General features: G+C 45.1%; 1 protein-coding gene across 1 annotated transcript; it reads right to left on the reverse strand.

The window, feature by feature from the left end:
- Positions 1-19332: 19332 nt before the first annotated feature.
- Positions 19333-20305, reverse strand: LOC115643078 (olfactory receptor 52R1-like). Its single transcript, XM_030546887.1, has one exon. It carries the CDS (start codon positions 20303-20305, stop codon positions 19358-19360), a length of 948 nt encoding a protein of 315 aa, XP_030402747.1. The 3' UTR covers positions 19333-19357.
- Positions 20306-20632: the final 327 nt, after the last annotated feature.

Here is a 20632-nt window from a genome sequence, read left to right on the forward strand (position 1 = left end):
GGTGTAAGTGATTGCGGGACCCAGGCCATAAACTACAACTTTGGTCTGAAAAGGATTGTACCTGAGATAACACCTAGCATCAGAAGTTAGTATTTTGTAACTAGATCCTTAGTGAATTAAGTGAGCCTTGCGTATTTTGATTTATTTTACTTAGTAACTTACTTTTGTCTGTCTGTTATTACTTGAAACCACTTAAATCCTACTTTTCATACTTAATAAACTCACTTTTGTTTATTAATTAGCCCAGAGTAAGTGATTAATACCTGGGGGAGCAAACAGCTGTGCATCTCTCTCTATCAGTGTTATAGAGGGTCAACAATTTATGAGTTTACCCTCTATAAGCTTTATACAGAGTAAAACGGATTTATTTAGGGTTTGGATCCCATTGGGAACTCGGTGTCTGGGTGCTGGAGACAGGAGCACTTGCTAAGCCTTGCCTAGCATGTCTGGCTCAACGAGACAGTGTTCTGGAGTCCCAAACTGGCAGGGAAAATGGGCTCACAGTCAGTGTCAGCACATCAGGTGACAGTCTCAAGGGGGTCTCTGTGACCCAACCCGTCACATAATCTGGTGTCCAGGTGGTGATCCAAAGGCTGAGATGCCTCAGGAGGCTGCATTTTGGGCTTGTAGTTAACCAGTGCAGTTCCCTGTAAGCTGCACAATGGCTGCACAGAAGCCTTGTTAGCACCACACAAGTGCTCTGGAAACCCTGCTGGGGGACCTCCCAGGGCGGCCTGGCCTAGACCCAGCTGCAGCCAAGGTGTCTCTCTCCTGGCCTGAACTCAGCCCCGGCCTGGACTTCCTGGGGGGGCGCGGGTTGCCTATCCTCCAGCCCCAGTCCCAGAGTTGCCATAGTGTGGAAAGGACATCTCCTCTCCTCCAGCCCAGGTGCTGCTGTGGGAGAGTCCTGGAGAGAGTCCCCTGTCCCTGACATAGCTCCAGAGCACGTTCATGAATCTCAAATGCCTCAACTCCATCCCAACCCCAGAGCCTGCACCCCCAGCCGGAGCTCTCACCCCAAACACTCAACCATCTGCCCCAGTCCTGTGCTCCTCATCGCTGACTCCCACACCCCCTGCCGGAGCCCTCATACCTCTTCACCCCAACTGTTTGCTCCAGCCATGATCCCCTCATCCATGGCCCCATCCCAGAGCCTGCGCTCCCAGTGCCCACTGCCCCACAACCCTCGGCCCCACTCCACCATATGAATTGTGTTATGTGCACACATCACCATCATATTGCTGTGCATAACAAAACTCATTCTGCACTTGGGTGGGAAAAATTAGAGGGAACACTGGACTAGTGAGACAAAAATTTACATTTGTTGCCAGTTCGGTATAATCTAATGATAGAATAACCACCATTCTAGGGTGTGTCAGCCCTATTTCTCAGCAGTTTGTCCTGAATTTGGCATTCTCTGCTGTGACCCACTGAGGCATGGTGACAAATGGACACCGCTGACAGATGCTTACTACTCACAGGGGGTACCCCCTTTTACAGATGGGGAAACTGAGGCAGCAGGAAGGAGAGTGTTCTGAGCTGGGAACATAATCCACAAGTTCCGTTGCTTAGTCTCTCTCAGACCTGGCTCGTACAGTCCATGCAGCAGCACAGAGGTATGGTGCTGTCTCTCCATTGGATTATCTAGTGAGCGAATCTCCCCTGATTTCAGCAGGGCTGCACCCACTTCCACCATGTGAGGATTTGGCTCAAGACATTTAACTAGACTCATAGATTTTAAGGTCAGAAGGGACCATTATGATCATCTAGTCTGACCTCCTGCACAACGCAGGCCACACAATCTCACCCACCCACTTCTATAACAACCCCCTAACCTATGTCTAGGCTATTGAAGTCCTAAAATCATGGTTTAAAGACTTCAAGATGCAGAGAATCTTCCAGCAAGTGACCCATGCCCCTCACTGCAGAGGATGATGAGAAAACACCAAGGCCTCTGCCAATCTGTCCTGGAGGAAAATTCCCTCCCGACCCCAAATATGGTGATCAGCTAAACCCTGAGCATGTGGGCAAGACTCACCAGCCAACACTCAGGAAAGAATTCTCTGTGGTAACTCAGATCTCACCCTATCTAACATCCCATCACAGACCATTGGGCATATTTACCACTAATGGTGAAAGATCAGTTAATTGCCAAAATTAGGCTATCCCATCATACCATCCCCTCCATAAACGTATCAGGTTTAGTCTAGAGATATCTACAGATAAGGCATCAGCAGAGACCAGTGAGCTGGGAGTGAAAAGGACCAGATCTGCCACGTATTCACTGGATAACTTTGGCAGAGCTGATGATTATTATTTCTAGAGGGCCGCTACCGGAGTGTGACACGTTGCACTGATTTGGTTCTGGCAGCACATTGGAAAGGAGGTGTCCCTAGCCTCTGTTTGCCAGGAGCTGGCAATGGGCGACAGGAGATAGATCACTTGATGATTCCTTGTTCTGTTCATTTCCTCTGAAGGACCTGGTACTGGCCACTGTCAGAAAACAGGACACTGGACTAGATGGGCCTTTGGTCTGACCTAGTATGGTCTTTTTTATGTTCTAATCATTGGCCTCTATGCAGGGCCTTAGCAACCCAGCTAAAGAGCCTCTAGATTCAGTGATAAAAAGCATCATGTAGAGTATATGATAGGTTCACCTTCGCCACTGAACTTCCAGCCCTAGGAAATAGGTGCCCCGTAGTTCCTGATAAGATGCCTTGTACGTGTGTAAATATCTGGCTTATCTCTGTCCCTGACAGCCACCGAAGCCACCTTGGCCTCTGCCCAGCATCCTGCCTTCCCAGCTAATGCAGGGGCTTATCCTTCCACCTCTCTCAGCTATTGTCCTCCTAGCTTCAAAGCTCATCCCTTGCCCAGCCCCCGAGGCCTGGCTCAGGGCAAAGGGCTCCCAGTCCATACCCATTGCAAGGCTCTGCCTGCTACAGGCCCCCAGCCAGGAGGAGAAAAAGGGAGCTAAAAGCTAAGGAAATAAGCCGCACAAGGGTCTCTGCCCTCAGGACTCTGTAGCTGAGCTTTTGGGCCCACAAGCTGTATTATGCACAATCTTGCCCATCTCCCACACAGCCCTGCTCCCAACCCTCAGCTGCTTTTATACAGCTTCCTGGCTTCCCACTCTGCTCCTGACTGGCCTGTCAGGCCCAATGCTGCGTCCCCACTGTCCTCACTGGAGGCTCCTTGTCAGGCTGCACCAGCTCCCATCACAGTGCCGGAGCAGAGGGAGCCCAGGTGGGGAGGACTAGGGAGGAGGAAGGTAGAGATGATCCACCAAGTGATGGGGGAGAGGAGAGGAGAGAGTGACAGTCAGAGCTTTGGATGAAAAGGCACAAAACTGGAAGCGACTGAGGGAATATGTGGGGCCCCTGGGATCCAGTTACCAGCAATTAGAAAAGTGGCAACCCAATGAGTTCTACTGATTCCCCAGTTTGTCACACTGCCACAGCACAGTAAGGCCAGGAAAGGGTTTAATGTCACTTTGACTGTCCAGTCAGTGATTCAAGGAAGAGGGCCCAGCACCATGTCACCAGCCAGCTCTGCAGAGCCAGAGCATTAGGAGAAAAAATTAGGTCCCTTTATGAGTAAAGATCCAGAGCACCCTGCTCCTGATCTGTTTGATCCCCCCCCGTAGATTATGGGATTTACCATGGGGGGCACCAGGAGGTAAATGTTGGAAATCAGCATGTGGAAATGCAAGGAAACATTGTGACCAAACTGGTGAGATATAAAAGGCTGAGATGACACAGAGATGGGAGCTGCAGGTCCCAAAAGTCTTGAGCCGGGCGTCCTTTGTGGGGAGACTGAAGACAGCCCTGAGGATCTGAGTATTGGACATACCAATAAGAAGCACATCCACACAGATCACAGAGAATACAACAAAGAGGCCGTAGTAACTATTAATGCGGATATCGGCGCAGGTCAGCTTCACTATGGCCATGTGCTTGCAGTGTGTGTGTGGGATGATGTTGATTCTGCAACATGGCCACTGCCTAGCCAGGAGGAGATAGGGCAGAACGATTGTGCTGCCGCACATCACTACAGCCAGGCCGATCTTGGCCACCACAATGTTTGTCAGGATGGTGGAATATCTCAGAGGATGGCAGATGGCCACATAATGATCCAAAGCCATGGCCACGAGGATCCCAGACTCCATCACTAAGAAGGAGTGAATGAAGTACATCTTGGTGAGGCAGGCACTGAAATCAATCTCCCTGGAATTGAATCAGAAAATGCTCGGCATTTTGGGCAGGATCGACGTGAACAGAACCAAGTCAGTGACAGCGAACATACAGAGGAAATAGTATATGGTGCCATGAAGGCTTGGCTCCCTCTTTACAATGAACAAAATAATTAAGTTCCCAAAGACGGCTATGATGTACATGGTGCAGAAGGAGATGGAGATCCAGACATGGGCTGCCTCCAGGCCAGGAATGCCCAGCAGGATGAAGGTGGAGGAGTTGCTGAAGTCGGTTGTGTTGGAATCTGACATGCAGTAGGGGAAAAGGTGTCCAACTCTGAGGTAGAATGGTGTCTCCTGCATATAGTGTATGTTCCCCTGACTTCCTGTATGTGCCCAGAGTCAAGACTGATGGTCGCAGTACAAATTCCTGGATGGAGAGACAATATTAATATGAGGAATTGCATGCACAGCTAAAGGATGTTCTCATGTGGGAAGCAGATTGGTTGCTCTTCACACACTGAAAAATGACATTTTCATTATTCAGAGAAACAAGTTATGAAGAACAGACTGTACTAATGCCAATTCCATATACTATTGTGCACCAGGTGTCAATAATTCTTACATATTGTGATGTGGGAAACTTTAATAGGCACCAGCAGAAAACATGAATGTTGATACTGCTTATCCATCATTCTTCCTTAATTCAATGAAACTCAGGCTATAGAGTCCATGGTGTAGGTAGTTCCCCATTCACCCCGTTGCTCAACATTTAAGAGTGAAAAAAAACCAAAAAACAAATCTTTGCCAAGACATGTGTGGGGGGATACATCCCATTTAGAGCACAGCTCAGAGAAAAGACCCGGGTGTCAGTGATAGCAACTCCTAGGAAACACCTGCTTATTCACAATAGTAGCCAAAACAAGGACAATGTTAGAATGCCTATGGGACAGGATGGAGAATAACCTGCTCTGGATGTGTGCTCAGTTTTGGTCATCCATTCCCTATAAATGATTTAGCAGATAGAAAGGGGATTTTTGAAACAGGCTATATGAATTGGGGAGGCTGCCATATGCAGAATGTTTTAAAAAGGTTAATTCCCCTCAGCACAGGCAAATGATCAGCAAAACTGTTTTGGAGCAAAAATTTAGACAGAAAAATTGGATGGAAAATTGTTAATCCTTTAAGAAAAGTTTATTCAATAGTTAAAAAGCAACATTTCCACAATTAAGAAAGTGTACACCTTTTGCTGAAAGGCTGTTTCAGGGGCAAAGTGAAGGCAACAATTCTGGGGTGGGTGGGTGAGAAGCAATATGTAATAAATGGGAAAAATGGAAAATAGCAAGCAATAGAAATTGGAAGTTATGAAAATTGATAACGGATGTTAAAGACATCAGGGAAAATCCATACTTGGTAGGGCTAAGAATCACAAAAAGGAGGTTATTAAGTTTATAAAGAACAAAAGAAATCCTAGAAAAAGTTTAGGCCAATTCCTAGAGAGTGAAAGGAAACATGTTAATGTAGCTGAAAAGGTAGAAGTGTCATAAATAGTTTTGTTCTGCATTCAGAAAGAAGCCATATGAGATACTTATATCATATGCAGTGATTAAGTACTTTCCAGTTCAGTAGCAGTCAAGGAAGAGTTTAAACAGCACGTATGGTAGAAACTCAGAGTTAAAAACACCAGAGTTACTAACCTACTGATCCACCACCCATCTCATTTGGAACCAGAAGTACGCAGTCAGTTATCAGCAACTCCCCACCCCCAGGCAAATACAGAACAATACTATGTTAAACGTGAATTACTTAAAAAAATGAGAGTGTTTTTTTTGTTTTGTTTTTGTTTGTTTGTTTTTTGTTTTGTTTTGTTTTGTTTAAGGATTTGACAATGTTAGGAAACAATAAAAAAAAAACTTGTATGGGATTATTTCCAAAAAAAGGTCTAGGAATATAATTAATGTGAGTCAACCACAAAAAAAAACAATAACAGAAGATGTGGAAATGACATAAGTGCTTAATGACTTCTTTGTTTCAGTTTTCACAAAGAAGGTTGTGTAGCGGGGTGGTTACCCGCTCCTGCCCTTTGGGGTGGAAAACAGCCAAGACAGGTCTGGGTCTGGGACAAGAAGCCTGGGCTGATTGGGGAAAGTAGGCTAAGCTGGAGCCATGCCCCAATCAAGCTCAGCTGGCCCCTATAAGATGCAGTGAGCCAGGAGTCCAGTCAGTCTCCCTCTGCCTGTAGAGGGAGAAGGGCCTGGCTGCAAGGTGCTAAAAAGGGAACCTAGATTGGAGCAGAACTGAGGAAAGGCCTAGGGAGCCGTGGAGCTCCAGCCTAGGAAAGCCCCAGGCTACAGGCCTGATAAGGCCTGTTAGGTACTGGGTTGCAGGGGGCAGCCCATGGGTAGGCAGAGGCAATAGGTCTGAACCCCCTTACCTATGGTGAGTGGCTTACACTTCAGGGAACTGGCTGAGGAATTATCTGAGCCATAAGCTATTATCCTTGAAAAGTCATGCAAGACAGAGGAGATTCCAGAAGACTGGAAAGGAGAACATATAGTACCTGTCTATAAAAAGGGAAACAAGGGAAATTACAGAAAAGTCAACTTAACTTCTGTATCAGATAAGATAATGGAGCAAATAATTAAGCAATCAAATTGCAAACACCTAGAAGATAATAAGATGAAAAGTGGCAGTCAGTATGGATTGGTCAAGAACAATTCATGTCAAACCAACTTGATAGTTTTCTTTGACAGCGTAACAAGTCTTGTGGCTAGGAGGGATGTGGTAGATGTGGTATATCTAGACTTTAGTAAGACTTTTGATACATGACCTTCTCATTAAGAAACTAGAGAAATACAACCTAGATGGAGCTACTATAAGATAGGTGCATAACTGGTTGGAAAACCATTCCTAGAGCGTAGTTATCAATGGTTCCCAGTCAGGCTGGAAGGGCATAACGAGTGAGATTCCAGAGGGATCAGTTCTGGGTCTGGTTCTTTTCAATGTCTTCATCAATGATTTAGATAATGGCATAGAGAATACACTTTTTAAGTTTGGTGATGATACCAAACTGGGACGGGTTGCAAATACTTTAGAGGATAGGATGAAATTTCAAAATGGTCTGGACAAACTGGAGAAATGGTCTGAAGTATTATTAGGTGTGTTGTTAACAAGACACAAGAAGTAATTCTTCCACTCAAATCTGCGCTGATTAGGCCTCAACTGGAGTACTGTGTCCAGTTCTGGGCACCACATTTCAGGAAAGATGTGGACAGATTGGAAAGAGTCCAGAGAAGAGCAACAAGGATGATTAGGGGCTTGGAAAACATGACCTCTGAGTGACTATTGAAAGAATTGAGTTTGTTTAGTCTGGAAAAAAGAAGACTGAGAGGGGACATGATAACTGTTTTCAAGTACCTAAAAGGTTATTACAAGGAGGAGGGAGAAAAATTGTGCTCCTTAACCTCTGATGATAGGAGAAGAAGCAATGAACTTATATTGCAGCAAGGGAGATTTAGGTTTGACATTAAGAAAATTTTCCTAATTGTCAGGGTGGTTAGGCACTGGAATAAATTGCTTAGGGAGGTTGTGGAATCTCCATCACTTGAGATTTTTAAGATCAGGTTTGACAAACACTTGTAAGGGATGTTATAGATGGTGCTGGTCCTTCCATGAGTGCAGGCGACAGGACTTGATGACCTCTTGAGGTCCTTTTCAGTTCTATGATTCTATGGTTTATGGAAAATATAGATAACTGGTCTTGTTAAATTAAACCAATTTCATCCTTTATTGAGAGTACACATTTGGTTGATCAAGGGAGCTGTGCAGATGCAATAGTCTTCCATTTCTCTGAAGCATTTTATTTAATAGGGGGAAACATTCACATTAAAAAACACTATAACATACAGAAATGCTAAATGGACTAAAAACTGTCTAACTGAAGATCTCAGAAAGCAGTTATCAATGGGCCACTGTCAGGAAATGATGATTTTCTAGTTAGGTTCTGCAAGGGATCAGTTCTAGACCTGATGCTAATCAATATTTTTGTCAATAATTTGGAAGGAAATAGATAATCAGTGCAGATAAGATTTGCAGACGACTCAAAGACTGGCACAGTGGTTACAATGAGGAGAACAGGGCAGGAATACTGATTGACCTGCACAGTTGGGTGAGCTGGGCCCATGCAAACATATTTTCATACAGTCAAATGCAAAATTGAACTTCTTAGAAGAGGGATTGCAGGCCCAACCCACAGACTAGGGCACTGTGTTATGGAACACAGGGACCCTGAAAAAGATTTAGGGGTCATAGTGGATGACCAACTCATAGTGAGCTCCCAGTGTGATGCTGTCGCAAAAAAGGCTGATGCCTAAACAGGAGAGTGGTGAGTTGGAACAGTGGAAGGATTTTTACCTCTGCACATGGGTTAAACATTTCAAAAAGAATGTTGAAAATTGGAGAGGATGCAGAAAAGGGCCCCCAAAATGATTGCAGATTGGAAAAAAAATGTCTGACATAGAGAGACGCATTAACAAATCAAAAAGACCAATCAAGCAAAGACTTTCATGGATAGAAAGCCTTGGGTAAGAATGGGCTCTGTAAACTAGCAGAGAAAGGCAGAGCAAGGAAGCTCAAGCCAGACAAATTCCAGCTGGAAATGAAGGCTAGATGTTTAGCACTGAGGATGATTAACCATTGGAATAAACTGTGAAGAGAAATGATGCATTCTCCAACTCTTCATGTCTGCGGATCCAGAGTGGATGCTTTTCTGGAAGATCTGCTTAATGGTTTATCTACACTTAAAATGTCACAGTGGCTCTGGCGTAGTGTTTTAGTGTAGACCCTACTTTCACCAACGGCACAGTTCTCCCATCAGCGTAGGTAATCCATCTCCCAAAGGGATGGTGCCTAGATTGATGGAAGAATTTTTCCATTGACTGCTTGCAAAAAAAACCCCTAAACCAATGTTAGGTTGCATTAGCAGGGGTATATCATGCAAGTCCCGGGACGTGCTAGTACTGCTCTAGTCTGCTCGGGTTAGGCCTCAGCTGGAGTATTGTGTGGAGTTTTGGTCACCAATGTATAGGAAGGATGCAGGGTAGCTAGAAAGGATCCACAGATGAGAAACAAAGATGACCAAAGGGATATAAAACAAGCCGTACGAGCAAAGACTGAAGGAACTGGGTATGTTTAGTTTGGAAACGAGATTAAGACATCACAACAGTCTTGAAATACTTGAAGACTCCATAAAAAGGAGAAAAGTTGATCTCTCTTACTATAGAAGGCAGGAGAAGAGGCAATGAATTCAAACTACAGCAGAGCAGATTGAGATTGAATCTCAAGATAAACTTCCTAACTGTAAGAATAGTAGGACAATAGAACAGATGCAGAGGGAAGTAACAGAAGCTCCTTCACTGGAGATTTTCCAAAGGAGTGTGGAAAGCCATTAGTCTCTGATGACTAAGACACAACAAATCCTGCATCCTGGCATGGGGTTTGAGTAACTGACCCTTGCTGTCCCTTCTTTTGGCTCAATACAGGAGTAACTGGGTGAAGTTGAATGACCTGTGTTATACAGGAGGTCTGACTGGATGATCTAATTCTCCCTTCTGACATTAAACCCCATGCATAGATCAATAAAGAAAGTAGATCAGGCATTTATATTTACTGTGTCTCACAACACACAAACAAGAGAACGTTCAATTACATTACAAGTCTGAACATATAACACTGATTAAATTAAATTGTTTATATAATCCATATTTGGCCTGTAGAACTCCTTGCCACAGACATTATTGGAACAAAGAGCTTAGCTGAATGGGCTTCACCAATGGATTGGCCATTGTAGGTGGTTTTGGTGGCACCACCATTAGTTAAAGCTATCTGACACCTTCAATTACAAGACCTCAATTTCAGTTGCTGATAAGTTTTCCAAACTTTAAGTGCTTGGACTGAACATTTCCTCTCTGAGTGTCTGCTTTCAGCTAAATTCAGCAAAACTCCTCTTGGAGAAAGAACTGAGTAAAGACCTGAAGATCCAGCTGTATATAATGTACAGAGACTGTCCCCTCCTCCTCTTGTATGTCAGGGTTCAGTCTGTTAATGGGGGGCAGCGGCTGTTATCTGCTAGACAGCATGGACGTGCAAGGGCTCCTCAGTGGAACAATTTAAGAATTTTTCAACATGAACAACACAGCTATTGTCCTAGCTGTTGTCCTAGTTTCATTTGGGAAGTCAGCTGTTGCTGTTGGGAAGTCAGCTGAACTGTTATGCCGGAAACTTTCAAAATAGAATTTAGCTGTTGCATCATATGCTTGTTGAGCTGAGTTCTTTGAGCAGTGAACTTGTCAGCAAGAGGTGGGTACCTGTGAATTCTGAGACAGGAGTGTCTCCCCTGGGACTCCCCCGCAGGTAGCCATGTCTAACGCCTCTATCATTCCAGCATCTGCAACAGCGTCCCACGCTGAGAGCTGACACAGGGGTGTGCACTGTTTATAATATAGCTCTGTGCAATCCCAGGGGAGTTCACTCTGCCTCTAGAGGAGAAATGCTCTGCCTCTAGGGGAGAAGTGGTGTCTGGATGTAAACAGGCTGGAGACAGGCCTCTCTGCATTTCTGTGCTCTTTATCGAGCTTCAGCAGTAAACAGTAAATAAGGAAACTTCCCAAAGGGAGATGAGAACTCTTGGGCTCTGTGCTGAGTCAGAGAGGAATTGGCTGCTCTGTGCATTTGTGTATATTGAAAAATTATAGTTGATTGGTACAAAAACTAGGGATAATGCCTAGATCTCATGGGTTCTGATACACTGTAAATGCCCAGGATGGATGGGTAGATAGCAGACAGAGAGATCTGAAAGTACATGACTTAGATATTATGTAGCACATTTCATTGAGGGATCTTTAAGACACGTAAGAAAGGAAATTCACAGTGAACATATCACTATTATACAGATAGGTGAACTGAGGCACAGGGAGACATGAATTGTTCAAGGTCACAAAGAGATTGAGTAGCAGGATGACAGACAGAACCCATGAGTCCTGACTTCCCTGCTATAACCATGGTGTCTCTGTCACACCAGAGTGAAATGGTCTCCCGCTCTGGCAGAGAACGTTTGTTGGGTGGGATGCAGAGGAAAGGCTGGAAGAGGGAGCCTGAACCTTTGCCATCCTGTGATCCTCTGAAGGTGAATCTGAGGTTTTCAGAACTAGCTGCAGTTTGTGAGCTCTCCGCTCCTGTGAGGTGTGAACTCTGGGTATCTGCTTCCACTCCCACTCAGAAACCTGCCAACGCATCTTTGATGTTTCCCTCTGGTGTTTTCTGGACCAGTGATCTGCTAGGTCACTCCAATTCTTGACTCTGCGAGCCAGCCTTACCCTGCTCTGCGCTGAGAACCCCCACTCCTCGGCTTTTCACTCACAGCCTCTGCCATGGAAGCTGCTCCTTGGATTGTGCAGCCAAATGACACTAGCCAATATTTCCAGTCCCAGACACAACCCTAGGAACCTCCATCTTGCAATGTCCAGTTATGCCTGCTCTCCCCTTTGATCAGTGGTTCAGTCACTTGGTGGTGGTGATAGTGTCTGTAGGTGTAAGTAGAAGAGAGAGAGCAGGGCAAAATGTCTCTTCCTTTCATCATGTCCTTTCTTTCCTCTTGGCTTTGCTCCCCACCTTCAGAATCAGGTGAGCATTACCTCATTGCCAGTGTCCACTGTTCCTGGCTGGGCTGAGCTGGGCTGGGTTTGTCCCATCCATGCCCTGATGATGTGTGAACTGCCTCTCTTTTCTTTGAGTATCAGAGGAGTAGTCGTTTTAGTCTGGATCTGTAAAAGAAGCAAAGAGTCCTGTAGCACCTTATAGACTAACAGACGTATTGGAGCATGAGCTTTCGTGGGTGAATACTCACTTCGTCGAATGCATGCATGTATTCACCCATGAAAGCTCAAGCTCCAATATGTCTGTTAGTCTATAAGGTGCCACAGGACTCTCTGCTGCTTTGTTCTTTGAGAGTTTTTGAATGGGCTTGCTTTAAACCATGTGGATGCCTTTTCAGCCTCATAACTATATACATGAAATTATAACCTATAACCTTACTGTAACAATTTACTATAACATGAATATAATAACAATGCTCAGTGCACTATGAACCTTCTGCAGACTCTTAGCATGACAAACTTTGCACTGGATACCACACAGTCATTTTATAAAGATGAACATGGTGGTGTAGGGTGTTCCACTGAGGTACAGAGCTTCACGGCATCAGAGGCACTGGGGTCGCTTTGGGGGAACAGACTCAGAAAAAGCAACACCAACAGAATGCTCCTGTAGATAGAGTGCAGCCAGGGCCTGTCCTGGTGATAGTGATGTGGTCAAATGGGAGAGATAGGAGGAGTTCGGTGTCACCTGCATATTGTGGTATTTCAGTCCATGTTCTGTGACCAGTTCCCACAGAGGCTGCATGGAGATGTTGAAAAGCCCCAGAGAGGGAACTGATCCTTCTGGGACTCCACCAGGGAGGGGTCTAGTGCTGAAGATGCAATTTCCCATCACCACTAATTGGGTGTGTCCCTCCAAGACCATTTTAGTGCATCCCTTTGGATTTTTGCTGCTTCTCAGGTGAGACAGCAGTATTTCATCGTCAAGAGTGTCAAATAATGCAAAGAGGTCTAAGAGTACAAGCATGAATGTCTGCCGCCTTTCCATTGATAGAATATCATCCATCAGCGTCTCTAAAGCAGAGAAAGTGGATAGCAATTGATAGAAAGGAGAAGTTATGAAGTATAGATAATGGCTAAAGGAAGCAAAAATCTCAAACAATAAATCCAAAAAAAAAAAGTAATTGGAGATATACCTATCTCCTAGAACTGGAAAGGACCTTGACAGGTCATTGAGTCCAGCCTCCAGCTTTCACTAGTAGGACCAAGTACTGATTTTTGCCCCACATCTCTAAATGGCCCCCTCAAAGATTGAACTCACAACCCTGGGTTTAGCAGGTCAATGCTCAAACCACTGAGCTATCCCTGCCCCCCCCCCAAAAAAAAACCAAAAAAAAAAGAAAAGAAAAGAAAAAATGGCTAGTAGGGCTAAGGAAAATAAGATGACTTTTTCGTATATTAGAAACAATGGAAATCCTAATAGTGGTATAGTCCTTTACTAGCTGGAGCCTGTAGGTGAACACTTCAATCCCCCTGGACATTCTATAACAGATTTAAAAGTAACCATTCTTGAACAAAGAAACTTTAGAAACAGACTTCAAAGAAAACCAGCAGAACTAAAATTCATTTGCAAATTTAACACCATCAGTTTGGGCTTGAATAGAGACTGGGAGTGGCTGGTCATTACAAAAGCAGCTTTGTCTCTCCTGGAATTAACACTTCCTCATCTATTATTGGGAGTGGACAACATCCACCCTGAGTGAATTGGCCCTGACAACACTGCTTCTCCACTTGCGAGATAACTCCCTTCTCTTCATGTGTCAGTCTATAATGCCTGAAGCTGTAACTTTCACTCCATGCATCTGAAGAAGTGAGGATTTTTACCCATGAAATCTTATGCCCAAACAAATCTGTTAGTCCTTCAGGTGCCACTGGACTTTTTGTTGTTTTTGTGGATACAGACTAACCTGGCTACCCCCTGATAGCTGGAGATGGTAACCCTGTTAATAATAACGCAGAAGGGGCAAAATGTTCAATAAACCTTTCTGTGCTGTATTTGGAAAGAAGCAGGATGATGCACTCAGGTCACATTAACTTCTTTCTAGTCCACTGGTAACTATGGAGGATGGTAAACAGCACCTAGCAGGGATTAATATTTTTAAATCAGTACACCCAGATATCTCACATCCAAAAAGTCCTAAAGGAGTTGCCTGAGGGGATCTCTGTTCAACTGAAGGTAATTTTAATAAATATTGGAAGATCAGAGCTATCCAGTATTATGTAAATATTCTAAAAGTGTGATGTGGGTATTAAATGTTTGGTAGCTTTACATCAGTCCTGGACATAATAATGGAAAAGCTGATTTAGTCAATAAAGAATTAAAAGTTGCCCTTTTTAGGTGACAACAAATTTGAGTGATAAAGGGAACTGGGGAGATGTAATAGATTTAGACCATTGCAAGTTTGACCTAGCACCACATGACACAGATTAATTCGCGAGTGCCAGGCACTATCACCAGAGCACTCATTACATGGAGTGAGAACTGGCTAATGGATAGATCTCAAAAAGGAGATGTCCATGGGGAATCATCATCTAATGGGAATCTTTCTAGTGATTCGCAAAGGTCCTTCAGCACCTAACGGCAACTGATGTATCCTCTAGGGGGCTGGTTCACTGGCAGCAGGGAAGTGCCTATTTTCATGTGGGCCTGTCAGCTGGGAGCCTCTGCTGGCTTGAGATGCATAGGACAGGTCAGCGCTTTCTTATGAGAGACATAAGAATGGCCAGACTCGGTCAGATCACAGGTCCATCTAGCCCAGTGTCCTGTCTTCTGACACTGGCCAATGCCAAGTGCCCCAGAGGGAAGGAACAGAACAGATAATCAGCAAGTGATCCATCCCCTGTCAGTCATTCCCATCTTCTTGCAAACAGAGGTGTGGGACACCATCCCTACTCATCCTGGCTAATAGCCATTGATGGACATATCCTCCATGAATTTATCTATTTCTTTTTTTAACCCTGTTATACTCTTGGCCTTCACAACATCCTCTGGCAAGGAGTTCCATGGGTTGACTGTGTGTTGTGTGAAAAAGATACTTCCTTTGGTTTGTTTTAAACCTGCTGCCTATTAATTTCATTTAGTGACCCCTAGTACTTGTGTTATGGGAAGGAGTAAATAACACTTCCGTATTTACTTTCTCCATACCAGTCATGAATTTATAAACCTCTAACATATCTCCCCTTAGTTATCTTTTTTCCAGACTGAAAAGTCCCAGTCTTTTAAATCTCTCTTCTTACAGAAACTGCTCCATATCCCTAATCATTATTGTTGCCCTTTTCCGAACTTTTTCCAATTCCAATATATTCTGGGTGGAGCTCTCAGTTTCTCTGGCTGGAGCTCTTCTACTCTGTGCAATAAATTTTATTTTTATTTAGTAAAAACATCATAGTGAGACAGGGATACCCCAGGTTGGTGGGACAGAGGGCTCAGCAGTCCCACAGCCTTGGTTGCACCCCGGGGATCCCATCACAGGAGGTCTGTCCTTGGACTAGTCCCAGAAAATGCAGGGACACTTAGAAGCACCCCTGTATGGGCAGGTTGTTCAAAGCCAAGGGTCTGGCTGGTGATGCTTGAATGAAACAGCTAAGTTCACAGGCATCCATCTCTCACTTTTAAATAACTCTTTCCTGCTTTCTGTGTACAAGGAGCAGGCTCCCTGTGGCAAAACACATTTTTATCTACTCTTCCCATCTTCCAGTAGCTCTAGTGTCTCAACTACTTGCTGTGCTAGAACCCAGGAAATGCCCCTTGCTTAGGTTGCTTGCAGCTGTCACTCCATCATGGGATGAGAATGTGCTGTGATATGACTGAATATGACCATTTTTATCATTGGTGCTATCACAGTTATACAATTGCAACAAATACTGTACAAAGTATGGCCTGCCATGTGTCAGTGGGAAAGTAATGATTGGCTAAGTATGATTATCCTGGGTATATGTATGTATCATCTTTGTGTCTGAAGTTATTAATATTGGCAATGTACTGGCATGTGCTCTGTTTGGGACAGTAAAATTCTAAGCACAGGGCAGAGGATATAGTAATTTTCAGAGAGACTTTTGCAATCAAGCAATTTTTCCATCACTGCTGTGATCCTGATCTCTGAAAACTGAAAAATCTCTTCAATGTATCTGATCTATTGACCAATTATAACTCTTCTTCCTTTCTTTTATTATTAAACCTTCAGTATTTAATTGCTAAAGGGATGGCAGCAGCATGATTATTGGGTAAGATCTGAGTTATATATCCACATGCATAAATGGCTCATCTCTTCAGATTAGAAGAACCCTATATGTGGTGGAAATTGGTGTTCACTGACTGCTCATCATGACGTCCAGCTTCTGGGTGGTGAGCCAGGGGCTGGAACACAACAACAACAGCGAGGAGTCCTTGTGGCACCTTAGAGACTAACAAATTTATTTTGGAAGAAAGCTTTTGTGGGCTAAAAGCTACTTCATCAGATGCATGGACTGGAAAATACAGTAGGAAAGTATAAATACACACACATGAGAAGATGAGAGGTTCCTAAAAAAGTGAGAGGGTCAGTGCTAATGAGCCAATTCAATTAAGGTGGAAGTGGCCTATTCTCAACAATTGACAAGAAGGGGTGAATAGCAAGGGAGGGAAAATCACTTTTATAGTGCTAGTGAGGCCAGTGCAATCAAGGTGGCCCAGTATAAACAGTTGACAAGAAGGTGTGAGTATCAGCAGAGGGAAATTACTCTTTGTAGTGACCCATCCACTCCCAGTCTTTATTCAGGCATAATTTGATGGTGTCCAGTTTGCAAATTAATTCCAGTTCTGCAGTCTCTTTTTGGAGTCTGTTTTTGAAGTTTTTTTGTTGAAGAATTCCCACTTTTAAGTCTCTTATTGAGTGTCCAGGGAGATTGAAGTGTTCTCTGACTGGTTTTTGAATGTTATAATTCTTGACGTCTGATTTGTGTCCATTTATTCTTTTGCGTAGAGACTGTCTGGTTTGGCCAATGTACATGGCAGAGGGGCATTGCTGGCCCATGATGGCATATATCACATTGGTAGATGTGCAGGTGAACGGGCCCTTGATGGTGTGGCTAATGTGATTAGGTCCTGTGTAGGTGTCCCTTGAATAGATATGTGGACAGAGTTAGCAACGGGCCCAACAAAGAAAGTAACAGAACTCCACTAGCTTTCACCTACAGCCCCCAACTAAAACCTTTCCAGCGCATCATCAAGGATCTACAACCTATCCTGAAGGACGATCCCTCACTCTTACAGACCTTGGGAGACAGGCCAGTCCTCGCTTACAGACAGCCTCCCAACCTGAAGCAAAAACTCACTAGCAACTACACCCCACAGAACAAAAACACCAACCCAGGAACCAATCTCTGCAACAAACCCCTTGCCAACTTTTTCCGGATATCTTTGTAAGAGACACCATCATAGGCCAGAGTCCCTAGCAGCTGATCCTTTGTTTTGAGGCTCAGACCGGGCTTGACCGGTCCATTCAGCAGAACAGATGCATGGGGCTGCATTGGTTTCTTTAGTGCCAGTGATCAACCCAGATTTCAGTGGGGCTGCAGCCACGTACACCAGCTGAGGATTTGGCCCAAGACGTTGAACTAGAGATAAAGCGTACACAGAGATCAGTGAGCTGGGAGGGAAGAGTCCCAGCTCTGCCACTGATTAGCTGTGTGACCTTGGGCACAGCTTCTCCATGTATTAAATGGAGGTTATTATTTATTATTTCTAATGTGCTGCTACCAAAAGGCCGTAATCAGGACCTTTGAGTCACATCCTGCACTGATTTGATTCCTTACAGCACATCGTTGGCCTTTATGCTCTGTGCAGAGTTCCAGGCAGCATGTGGTCCCTGGTAAACAAGCAAGACAATGCTGAAGACTGAACTGTGTTGAAACCTTTTTTACATCTATAGTTTTTACCTGTTTCTTTAAGAAATTCCTCCTGTTTAAGAACAACTATATCTCCACTGATCACAACACACAAATAGCCACGCCGTATCTAATAAGACCCAGAGGAGCAATGCCAGTTTAGGGCTAGAGCAGTGGTGCTGGGGTTCAGGATTTACAGTTTCTATTCTCAGCTCTACCACCAAATCATTTTGTGGCCTTGGGGAAATCACTTCACTGCTGCTTGGCTCCATGACCTTGCAGCTGCGCTAATGATCTTTCAGATGTAGTGACCAAAAATGTCATGAAAAATGTATGTTAGACTCAGCTTCACTGTTCTGCTTCAGCTCCTGGGCAATGAGGGGCCCTGTAGTTCCAGATAAGGTGCCATGTACGTGTTTAAATACCCAGCCAATGGAAGCTGTGCTGTTTATCTCCCTCCCTCTGAGATACCGCAGCCACCCCGGCCTCTGCCCAGAATCTGGCCTTCCCAACTAACAAAGGGGCTTAACCTTCAAACTCCCTCACCTGTTGTCCTCTTACATTCACAAGTTATCCCTTGCCCTTCCCCTGAGGCTGGTTTAGGGCAAAGGGCTCCCTGCCCATACCCATAGCTGGGAGTAACGAATCATAGAAAAGAAGGTTGGAAGAGACCTCAGAAGGTCATCTAGTCCAACCCCCTGCTTAAAGCAGGACCTCCCCAACTAAAGTCATCCGAACCAGGGCTTTGTCAAGCTGGGCTTTAAAAAACCTCCAAGTATGGAGATTCCACCACCTCCCTAAGTAACCCATTCCAGTGCTGTGTTTCCCAGTATCCAACCTAGACGTCTCTCAGTACAACTTGAGACCATTGCTGAAAGCTATGGAAATAACCCACACAAGTGTCTCTGCCCTCAGGGCTTTGCAGCTGAGCTTTAGGGCTCACAAGCTGTGGGAGGCACAATCTCCGCTGACTGCCTCACAGCCTTGCTTCCAGCCCTCAGCTGATTTTATACAGTTTCCTGGCTTGCCTCTCCAACCTAGATTGACCGGTAGGCCCCAGCGCTGTGTACTCACTGCAGTCACTCCATGTTCCTAGCCAGGCTGCAGCAGATCCTATCCCAGCCCCAGAGCAGAGGGAGCGGGGGGAGGAAGGCAGAGATGATCCAAAAAGTGGATGGGTTTGGAGAGAAGGGGAGCCAGCAACAAGAGTGGGGCTTTGGGGGAAAAAGCAAAGCTGAGGCGGGGCATTGGAGGAAGAGAAGGAGAAGGGAGTGGGACCCTGGGGAGATCGGACAGAGGAAATGGCCTTGTGGAAAGAGTTGGGGTGGGGGCAGGCCCTTGGGGAATAGGCAGGGCCTCAGAGGTCAAGTTATCAGCAATTTGAAAGCTGGCCATCCTATGAGACAATGAGCTGTACACAAAAATGAGTCCTCAGTTTGTCACACTGGCACAGCACAATAAGTCCAGGGAAGGGTCTAATATCTCTCTGGCTGCCCGGTCAGTGATTCAGAGAATGGGGTCCAGCACCATGTCACCAGCCATCTCTGCACAGAGCTCAGTCTGAGAGCCAGAGCACCAGGAGAAAACTTTAAGTCCCTTTATGAGTAAAGAGACAGAGTAGCCTGTCCCGAATCTGTTTGGTCCTCACCCCATAGATGATGGGGTTCAGTATGGGGGGCAGCAAGAAGTACATGTTGGCAATGAGCACGTGGAAATGCAGGGGCACATTCTGGGCAAATCGGTACATGAGGGAAAGGAAGAGACCAGGGATGTAAAAAGCTAAGATAACACAGAGGTGGGAGCTGCAAGTCTCCAAAGTCTTGAGCCAGGCGTCCTTTGTGGGGAGGCTGAAGATGGCCCTGAGGAGCTGGATATAGGACACAGCAATAAAAATCACATCCAGATCCATCACACAGAATAGCACAAAGAGGCTGTAGTAAATACTAATGCGGGTGTTGGTGCAGGCCAGGTTCACCATGGCTATGTGTGTGCAGTACGGCTGGGGGATGACATTGGTTCTGCAATATGGCCACTGCCTTGCTAGGAAGGGAAAGGGCAGTATGACTACGCTGCCACGCAGCACCACCGCCAGGCCGATCTTGGCCACAAAGGAGTTTGTCAGGATGGTGGAATGTCTCAGGGGATGGCAGATGGCCACGTAGCGATCAAAAGCCATGGCCACGAAGATCCCAGACTCTATCACTGAGAAGCAGTGAATGAAGTACATCTGGGTGAGGCAAGCACTGAAATTGATCTCCCTGGAATTGAACCAGAAGATGCTCAGCATTTTGGGAAGGCTGGATGTATGCATGACTAGGTCAGTGACGGCCAACATACAGAGGAAATAGTACATGGGCTCATGGAGGCTCTGCTGCATCTTCACAATTAACAGGATGGTGAAGTTCCCCAAGATGGCTACGATGTACATGGCACAGAATGGGATGGAGATCCAGATATGGGCTGCTTCCAGGCCAGAAATGCCCAGCAGGATGAAGGTGGAGGGGTTGGTCAAGTCGGTTGTGTTGTATTCTGACATTGAGTAGCGGACAAAGTGTCCAACTCTGAGGCAGAATGGTGTATCCTGCACGTACCGTATGTTCCCCTGACTTCCTGTATATGCCGAAGATGATGGTTGCAGTACAAATACCTGGGTGGAGAGACAATGTAAATATGAGACACTACATGCAATACTAGGGGCTGTTCTTATGGGTGAAGCAGATTGGTTGCTCTTCACACACTGAGAAATGTCATAGCCATTAAAATGAACTATGAATAACTGTCTCTACTAATGCCAATTCCATATTTTATGGTGCTCCCTGACTCAGTAATTCCTACACATCGTGGTATGGGAAACCTTACTAGG

Source organism: Gopherus evgoodei, unplaced genomic scaffold, assembly GCF_007399415.2.
Source record: "Gopherus evgoodei ecotype Sinaloan lineage unplaced genomic scaffold, rGopEvg1_v1.p scaffold_50_arrow_ctg1, whole genome shotgun sequence".
Lineage (NCBI taxonomy): Eukaryota > Metazoa > Chordata > Testudines > Testudinidae > Gopherus > Gopherus evgoodei.